The sequence below is a fragment of the Microtus oregoni genome, unplaced genomic scaffold (assembly GCF_018167655.1).
Source record: "Microtus oregoni isolate MIOR12 unplaced genomic scaffold, Mior012 000027F_ref0000203, whole genome shotgun sequence".
In the NCBI taxonomy this organism is placed as follows: domain Eukaryota; kingdom Metazoa; phylum Chordata; class Mammalia; order Rodentia; family Cricetidae; genus Microtus; species Microtus oregoni.
Genome location: NW_024543086.1, coordinates 22,012,511 through 22,021,962, shown reverse-complemented (window position 1 = coordinate 22,021,962; position 9,452 = coordinate 22,012,511). Strand labels below are relative to the sequence as shown.

Here is a 9,452-nt window from a genome sequence, read left to right as displayed (position 1 = left end):
AGAAGATGGATCCTTCTCTGATCCTTCCAGTTTTTGGCATTATGAGATTAATGTTTTCTGTGGAATTCTCTGTTATATTCTGTATGTCTCCAAGCAGAACTGATTCTGCCTTTATAACCCAATCATCCTTCCACGGTCTATTAAGAATTGGGATGCGCCGGGCGATGGTGGCGCACGCCTTTAATCCCAGCACTCGGGAGGCAGAGGCAGGCGGATCTCTGTGAGTTCGAGACCAGCCTGGTCTACAGAGCGAGTTCCAGGACAGGCTCCAAAGCCACAGAGAAACCCTGTCTCGAAAAACCAAAAAAAAAAAAAAAAAAAAAAAAGAATTGGGATGGCACATCACTGCTCTCCAGGCTTGGTGCACAGGGCTGGTACCGTATCTCCAGCCTATGAGGGCTGACAGAAAGATCCACACCCTATCCTGGAGGGCAGGACATCTCCGGCAGCTTGTCGGTTTCAGCAGAAGTTTCATCATCAGGGAATGCAGTCTTGCTGCTTCCCGAGAGATAAAAGGGAGAAGGAAAGACACAAGTATGCTCATTACCCACGTCTAACAACCTGGCAGGGGGAATTCAGGAATCTGAAAGTTGCCACAAATGGTGGGTGGATTAAAATGGCTTGTGGGAGGCAAGGAAAAGTGCAGACAGGTGAACTCCATTGTTTAAGGCTTTGGTTCTCAACCTTCCTAATGCTGCGACCCTTTAGTACAGTTCCTTATGCTGTGGTGACCCCCAACCATACAATTACTTTGTCACTGCTTCTTCATGACTGTAATTTCGCTACTGTTATGAATCTTAATGTAAATATCTCTGTTTTCTGATAGTTTTAGGTGACCCCAGTGAAAGGGTCATTTGACCCACAGGTTGAGAACCACTGGTTTAAGGCGACCAGAAAGTGAGGGCAGCAATGTGTTAAGGGAGAATATGGAAATGGTTGAATCTGTCTCCAAGGGTCTCTCTCAATGTGGGTTGAGGGAGGAGATAGGCAAGGCCCAAGCTGGGCCACAGTGAGGTTCAAGAGTGTCATGGCTTCCGAAGTGTGAGGTCTGATTTTAAATACGGACTTATTATTGCCCTTTGTAAGAATCTGGGCATGTCACTTTTCAGTCCCTGATCTCATGTCTCTAAATGAGAGACAGTAATATCCTCCTCAGAGGGTTGCAACAGGTGACTGTGGAGAGTGTCTGTTGGTCTCGGGCACTTCAACACTACTAGGCCAGGGTTAGCTGAGCACGGTTACTGCTTGCTTTTGCTGTGTGCTCTTTTTCCAAACCTCAGATACACAGGGCACATAGATAAAAACATTGATCTTATCTTTAGCTATATTCTGAAATAATTTCAGAGTTAGGAAAAAAGTTGTAAAAATACTAGGGAATTCCCTTGTAGTCTACCTCCAGCTTCCGCTAATGCTAACGTCTTAGGTAACCCCAGGACAGTGGAATGCATTGAATAAACTGCCTGTCTCACCGGCTGCCTGCTTACTGCCTTTTCCTGTTCTACTTTTCCCCTTAGTGACTATTCCTAGCTTATGACAATACCTGAAGCTTTGTGTTTTGTGACCCCGCACTGTTGAAGAGAACTGGACAATTTTGTTGAGGGGAATGTCTCAGATTTAGTTCCTTCCTCGGATGTTTTTTCATAGGTAGGTGGAGATTTTGCATTTTGGACTGGAATATATCAGACTTTTAAAAATTCCTATTGTTTATTGTGGTGCAATACACACAACATAAAATTTATCATTTCTGCAATTTTAACTTATTAAGACAATTCAAAGGCACTAGTACATTCATGACATGTAACCACTATGGAATTCAGGGTGTTGTGTTCCCATTAGGCAAAATTTTTCTTCACCCCAAAGAAAAACCCAGGCTTGATAGTGTAGTCAGTATCTAATTCTGCATACAACCGCTGGCATCCACCACCTGTCTCTGTGGATTTGCTTGCTCTAGACATTTTACATTAAATCGGTCATACAACATGTGGCCTTTGGTGTTTGGTTTCTTTCACTTAGCATGTTTCAGAGGTTGTAGTAAGTACACTTTATTCATTTTTATAGTCGAATAATATTCCATTGTATAGATAGTTCATATTTTACCTTCCTGTTTCCTAACTCCACAGTGAGACTGGTGCGGACTCCTAGGATGGGCCTGGGAGGTAGGGAAGGGAAGAAAAAGTGCCCTGTGATTGAGAGGAAAGCACTGTACTGTGTGGTGGCTAGGACAGGATTGTGTTTATTTGGGGCAGAGTTTACACGGACCAGGGTAGAACATGTTCGTGCGAAGCTGACTTCTTTTAGTTTCCCTTGCGGAGAGGGAAGAGCAGTTGTTCAAAAGAAGGATGAGAGGTGCCCAGAGCAGGCAGCTCAGTCGTCGAGCGGCTCCGGGCGGAGGGCGGAGCCCAGAGCCCCGCCCCGCCCCGCCCCGCTGCAGCCCCAAGCCTGGCGCGCGCTCCTAGGCGGGGCGGCGCGCTGCCTGTGAGCGTGAACCGAAGCCGGCGGTGGCGTGCGCGGGCCGCGCGTGCGCGCTGCGGCGGGGAGCGGGGCGGCGCGGGCGCGCGTCTGTCAGTGACAGCGGGAGGGGGAGGGGGCCGGAGATGGTGGTGGTGGCGGCGGCGGCGGCGGCTGCTCTTCCGACATGAGGCAGCGGCTGCGGGAGGGCTGGCTGCGGGCGCAGCCGCAGCGGCATTTGTAGCTCCGACAGGGCCCCTGGGGCGTGGGCGCGGCGTGCGGGCCGGCCGGCGTCGCGGGAGTCGGGCTCTGCTGCAACCCGCACAGCCGTCCTCGGAGGGGCCCGCGCAGCGCTCCGAGCTCTGCCCTGGGCGGGGGCGCGGCGCGTTCGGCTGCGGGCAGCAGGCCCTGCTAGACCGTCCGCTCAGACGGGCGGCCCTCGGGCTCCGCCAGCTCGCCGGCGGGGGCGCGGGCCAGGGTAGCCCGCTGGTGCTCCGCGGCGCGGGGACGGGACGCGGCAGGAGCCGCAGGTCGGCCCGCGCGCTTTGACGCACCGGGCGCCTCTGCGGCAGGATGAAGCGCTGCTCGCCTCCGGCCGAGTTGTTTTTGCGAAAGCCGCTCCCGGTGCCCCGAGCGCTCAAGGTCTGAACTTCCCTTTGGAGCCGCAGTTGGAGGCGCGCGGCTAGAGGCCAGCAGCGGGCGACGGCGCCCGAGGGGAGCGCAGCGCAGCGCAGCGCGCCCGGGACTCAAGACTCAGCGCCGCCGAGGCACGGGAACCCCGGGAGCACCAGGTAGGGCCCGAGCGCTTCTGGCTCGCCTTGGCGCTTTTTCCTCCTGTCTGGGCAGTTTTTGTGAGCATATGGTGCCTTCCCAAGTGGCTCGCCAGAGCTCGCACTAGCGACAAGCACGGGTCGCGTGGCCCTCCGGGAGTGTGTGTAGTAAGGCCGCTCAAATTCTGCTGGTTTTGCCCGCAGGTACCTCTGACCCGATCGGGAAAGGTTCCAAGAGCTCGGCAACATGGCTTCCTCACCCCACCAGCAGCTGCTGCATCACCATAGCACCGAGGTGAGCTGCGACTCGAGCGGAGACAGCAACAGCGTGAGGGTCAAGATCAACCCTAAGCAGCTGTCCTCCAACACCCACCCGAAGCACTGCAAGTACAGCATCTCGTCCAGCTGTAGCAGCTCGGGAGACTCCGGGGGGCTTCCCCGGAGGATGGGCGGCGGGGGTCGCCTGCGCAGGCAGAAGAAACTGCCCCAGCTGTTCGAGAGGGCCTCCAGCCGGTGGTGGGACCCCAAATTCGACTCCGTGAACCTGGAGGAGGCCTGTCTGGAGCGCTGCTTCCCGCAGACCCAGCGCCGCTTCCGGTACGCACTCTTCTATGTGGGCTTCGCCTGCCTTCTCTGGAGCATCTACTTCGCTGTCCACATGAGATCCAAAGTGATTGTCATGGTGGTCCCGGCTCTGTGCTTCCTGGTGGTGTGTGTGGGCTTTTTCCTGTTTACTTTTACCAAGCTGTACGCCCGGCATTATGCGTGGACCTCACTGGCTCTCACCCTGCTGGTGTTCGCCCTGACCCTGGCTGCGCAGTTTCAGGTTTGGACACCTCTGTCAGGACGTGTTGACAGCTCCAATCAAACGCTCACAGCCAAGGCGGCGGACACTTGCTTATCTCAAGTGGGGAGCTTCTCCATGTGCATCGAAGTGCTCTTTCTGCTCTACACGGTCATGCACTTACCTCTGTACCTGAGCTTGTTTTTGGGGGTGACCTATTCTGTCCTTTTCGAGACCTTTGGGTATCATTTCCGAAATGAAGACTGCTTCCCCTCCCCGGGACCTGGGGCCCTGCACTGGGAGCTGCTGAGCAGAGCCCTGCTCCACGTGTGCATCCACGCCATCGGAATCCATCTGTTTGTCATGTCTCAGGTGAGGTCCAGGAGCACCTTCCTCAAGGTGGGACAGTCCATTATGCACGGCAAAGATCTGGAAGTAGAAAAAGCCCTCAAAGAGAGGATGATTCATTCTGTGATGCCAAGAATCATAGCTGATGACTTAATGAAACAAGGGGACGAGGAGAGCGAGAATTCTGTCAAGAGGCACACCACCTCCAGTCCCAAGAACAGGAAGAAGAAGTCCTCCATACAGAAAGCACCTATAGCATTCCGCCCTTTTAAGATGCAGCAGATCGAAGAGGTCAGTATTTTATTTGCAGACATTGTGGGCTTCACCAAAATGAGTGCCAACAAATCCGCTCATGCCTTGGTAGGTCTCCTCAACGATCTGTTTGGTCGCTTTGACCGGCTGTGTGAGGAGACCAAGTGCGAGAAGATCAGCACCCTGGGAGACTGTTACTACTGCGTGGCAGGCTGTCCGGAGCCCCGTGTGGACCATGCCTACTGCTGCATCGAAATGGGCTTAGGCATGATAAAAGCCATCGAGCAGTTCTGCCAGGAGAAGAAGGAGATGGTCAACATGCGTGTCGGGGTTCACACAGGGACTGTCTTATGTGGTATCCTGGGCATGAGGAGGTTTAAATTCGATGTGTGGTCCAATGATGTGAACTTGGCTAATCTCATGGAGCAGCTGGGAGTGGCTGGCAAAGTTCACATATCCGAGGCCACTGCAAAATACTTAGACGACAGGTATGAAATGGAAGATGGGAGAGTTATGGAGCGCCTTGGCCAGAGCGTGGTGGCCGACCAGCTGAAAGGTATGTGCTTCTCTTTGTCACCACCCTCCCCCATCCTGTCTCTGTTTGATAGTGATAGCGGCAGTGGAAAGGCTCTCTCCAGGGTTAGTGTCTGGAGGCAGTTGGCTGTCTCAGAACACCTGACTGGGGGAATCAGCATGCCTGTGTTCTAGTGAGTCAGCCGTGGCAGACCTAGTCATACTTCAGGCGGACACCAAGACAGTACTGACCTACATGAGACCTTAGAAGGAAGGAGAACTTTGAAAACTCACGTCTTTCACTTGGCTGTTGATGTCTCTGAATTTTGGTGGAAAGCCCAGTGAGTCTGAGGGTATCGGAGCCCTTTGGAAGTCGGAACATTTTAGCGCCTAAAGAAATTGCCCTTAAATCCCATGCAGATATTTTCCTGTCTCCTTTGACAAAACGGTGAACCCCAAGTCCCTTTTCCTCTCCAGGCCTTGCTTTACTTAGGGTTAAAATTGGGGTAGGAAGCTGGCTGGTCTGCAGGCTACTGGAAAGTTAGACATACATACCTGTCAGTACACACGACCTTTTGCCCGAATCGGCCAGTCGGTCTTGCTCTCTCCTGTCAAGTTTTCATTTCTTTCAACTTGGCATTCAGTGCTTTGTTACTGTGATACCTGTTTCGCTTTCTACAGTCCAGATTTCAGAACACAGAACTCCATGAGGTGCCAGGTGGTTTGGAAGAGGAGTGCTTATGTCTCCCCTACTCCTGCAGATTTGCCTCTGACTGCTTGTCCTTGGTCTCAGGATCCTTACTGTCCTTGGTATTTTTGCTGGGCTGGGTCTTATTTTACTTTATTTTCATATATATATTTATCTTTGAGATCTGGAAAATGGGTGTATAGATTAATGGGACCTAATACCAGGATTCTCAGTAATGTGCTACATCTCTTTGCCCCATTCCCTGCAATTTTAAAAAGTTCCCATGTTTTGCTATAAATCTTCAGGATTGAGGGAACATTTATTTTACAAGTATACAGAGAGTGAACATTGATTTTGAAAAGCTGCGTTAAAGCTCTTTTGTGTTTTGTGGTGCCCAAATGCTGCATAATTACACAATTAAAAGCCCCAGGAGAGGGAACCAGGGGAGGAGAAGAGGGTTTAAGTCAGATGGGGAGGAAGCGGGGGGGCAGGAGGGGGGGCACGGCACATGCCTGATAGCATTGCTGGGAGTTCAGTGGGCGTTTTCTCTCTCAGTGGGCGTTTGTGACCTGAACTCCCTCCCTTGTCATTTATTTACTTGCACTCTGGCCAGGGTGGGTTTTCTTTCTCCTGAGTTTTCTTTGTTGTTTTTATTAATTGCTAAAGAATTCATAGACGGAGCAGGAAACTCTTCTTCTAGAGAGATTTAAATGTGGATGTTGACCACCTCACGAATGACACTTTCCCATAGAAAGATCTCACTACGACAAGTGTCTTTCCCATTAAGAGCGTGGCACCTGCTTTGGGGCTTCGTGGTATCAGGGGATGTAAGCCCTCCTTGACATTTTGACATCTTTAGGACTGATGGTTGCAGGGGATTGTGGTACAGTCCGGGACTGTGGTGGGGACTGCACTGCTGTGTATGTAGCGATACACTGTGCTGGGTCAAAGGTCAGTGAAAGCGGTTTTGTGAGGTGTGCTTTGTGTGATGTATTGTTTGGACTTCAAAAATAAAATAAAAATAGGTGTAGTTATTAAGTATATTCTGAAGTTCCAAAGTCACTGAATTTTTGGAAGTATCAGTGTTTGATAATTTATTGGTGATTTTTGTTTTTAATTCATAGACCCAGGGTCTCAAACCCCCTCAAGAAAAATACAAAAAGAAATCCTAGAGGGAGTTAGTGAATTTTTAAGTTTCAAATAGTGTAAATTTAGTAAATTTAGCTTAAAATAAATGTGCATTATATTTATAAAAAGTTTGTAAAGGGACAGGGGAAGGAAACATAAAGGGATGAACTGTTTCTGATTTTTAAATTCAGTATTCCCTCCTTGTACCATTTTCTCAAGACTGATGTTTTTGCTTTTTCCTGCTCGTTTTGAAAACCATGTGGACAGGACTAGCAGTGGCGTGCATCTGCCCAAGTCTCTGACCCCTCTTGACACTCTTAGCCCTCTTTGCTTCTGGTCCCTTTCCTTACTCTGGAATTGCAGCAGCATGGCAGGGAGCCACTTCTAGCTAAGGAGTCCGAATGGAATGGTGATCCATTCTTTCTTCACGGTCACCTCTTCTCCCTCTCGGCTCCTCTTCGTCTGTCCCTGGTTATTACACTCCTATGTATGTCTGACACTGTGAATGCACAGACCACGACAGTCCCTGACGTCGGCAAGCTCCTGGCTGGCAGAGTGTTGCAGAGTGGGTCTATGTTTGGGCATTTTGGAGAGGCACTACTTGAGACCTGAGATCAAGTGCAGCTCTAGGGTGGGCAAAGGAAGCACTCTGGGTACAGAGCAGAGAGCATGGGCAGCAGCTGTCACTTCTCAGTGGGCGTGGGCTTTGGACCCAGTTCATCAGCACCTCCCAGTGACCTCCGAGCAACGGTGACCAAAGGAGTTTGATCTCAAGGTGGGACGGATCCCCTAATGGGGCTTATGATCTGAATGGAAAACTCCCTTTTCAGTTCTAGGGATTGTAGCCTGGAAGGCAGTGAGCCTGGGGATTAATGTGCTGTTTGAGCAGATCCTAGATGAGGGGGTGGTGGCCTGAGGGAGGGTGAGTGCGGTGTCAGTGGAGAGGCAGTGGAGTGTGAGTAGTGCTAAGATAACCCGATGGGAGCCCAGGCCAGGCTTCATCAGAGGCTGGGATGGGGCATGACTGGGTGTTAGGGCTTGAAGGGAAGGGAGCCTGATGTTTTTCTAGAACTGACCAGGAGTGTGGTGAGAATGGAGGTGAACGAGTCTGGAAACCCTGGCTCACTCATTCACACATTCATCAGATTCTGCCCTGGGCCCAGTTCTAGGTTCTGGTGCTACAACAGGGTCCAAAATGGATTAACAGAAAATCCTGTTCTCATCTCACGAAGCCTGGGTTTTGAGTGAATATTTGGCTTTCTAGTTTCAAACGGGGCTGCTTCACTAGTGGAGTTAATGGAGAGGCCCAAGATTTTGGAGACGACCACAGAGCAATCGCATTTATAAAACTAAGGAGAAGGCACTAAGTTGGAGCTACAGGAAAAGTGGTCCTGCTGTAGCGTTGAGATAAACCTCACAGCTGGAAGGATGCTGGCCCTTCTGTGTGCCGTCACCAGACAACGGGGATGATTATCCTCTGGGTTGGTTTTTCCTATGGGAGATACAGAGTTGTAGAGACAGAAAGTGAGACTCAGGAGAAAGTGCCCCAGCTGCCTTCTCCTCCCCATGTGGGTAGGCTTAATTTTTGTGGAAAGAATTTCAGGTTGCCATCGGTCCATTAGACATACAGATAAAGGCATTTCTACAGGGAGCCCCTGGGTGAGAAGCTCAGAGCTTCCATCTACATTCTTGGGTAGGGTGTCTCGTACGCGCTGAGACACGGCCTCCTAGGAAGCAAGTGGCTTAGATAAGGTGAGGCTGAAGGAGACAGCAGCAGCCAGCAGCGGAGCAGAGCCCTGTGGACGCTGTTTGAGACCGTGCTTGCTTCTATGCAGCGTAGGTCTTGTACTGATAACCCAGGCTGGCCTCAAACTTGCAGTCCTTTTGCCTCGGCTTCTCCGGTGCTAGAATTGTAAGCATGTGCTGCCATGCCTGGCCTTTCCTATGACAACCTTTTCAGGCCCTTTGGGACCGAATTACATGGCTTCAAATGAGTTGCACACAGCTGTTAATTCTCAAGATAAGCTTTTGGGTGGATTAACTTTTGGCAAGGAAATTAAGAATGAGGTTTGCTGAGTTCCTGGTGGAATGCAGAAGAAAAGAAGGTAATGTTTTAGGTTAGAATCACTAAGAAAGTTGAAAACTAAAAAGAAGCATCCTAACAATTGTGTTTCTGCCAACTGGCCACTGTCCCATGTCTACTTAATCCTGGAAAAAGAAAGCCATGCGACTTTTCTATGTACGGGTACCTTGGGTGCGAGTCTGCTGCTTGGTGGTTATGGTTTTGGTGTTTCTGCTGGGATTTTGATGTACTTGTCTGCTCATTCATCGTTCATCTCCATGTCTTCTGGTGGTGGCAGGAAGCTGTTGGCCACAAAAAGAGTGGGACCCAGGGACACTGCATCCCTTGGGCTTTGACAATCATATGCAGTTTGTATTCGAGACACTTAAAGACCTTCCTAACAGGATCTACCCATCGCTGGAAGGGATTTTATAAAGGGACCTGTGTTCTAAAGTGAGA

At 50.7% G+C, this 9,452-nt stretch overlaps 1 protein-coding gene across 2 annotated transcripts in view; it reads left to right on the top strand.

Annotated features, from left to right (window-relative positions):
* Positions 1 to 2,557: 2,557 nt before the first annotated feature.
* Positions 2,558 to 9,452, top strand: part of Adcy9 (adenylate cyclase 9) — a 125,476-nt gene continuing 118,581 nt past the window's right edge. Inside the window, exons 1-2 of one of the 2 annotated variants that reach the window (XM_041675906.1) lie at positions 2,558 to 3,239; positions 3,423 to 5,158. In XM_041675906.1, coding sequence (XP_041531840.1) covers positions 3,466 to 5,158 — 1,693 coding nt within the window. In that variant the 5' untranslated portion in view covers positions 2,558 to 3,239; positions 3,423 to 3,465. The remainder of the gene's footprint in view (positions 3,240 to 3,422; positions 5,159 to 9,452) is intronic. The other variant, XM_041675907.1, reaches the window with a different exon arrangement.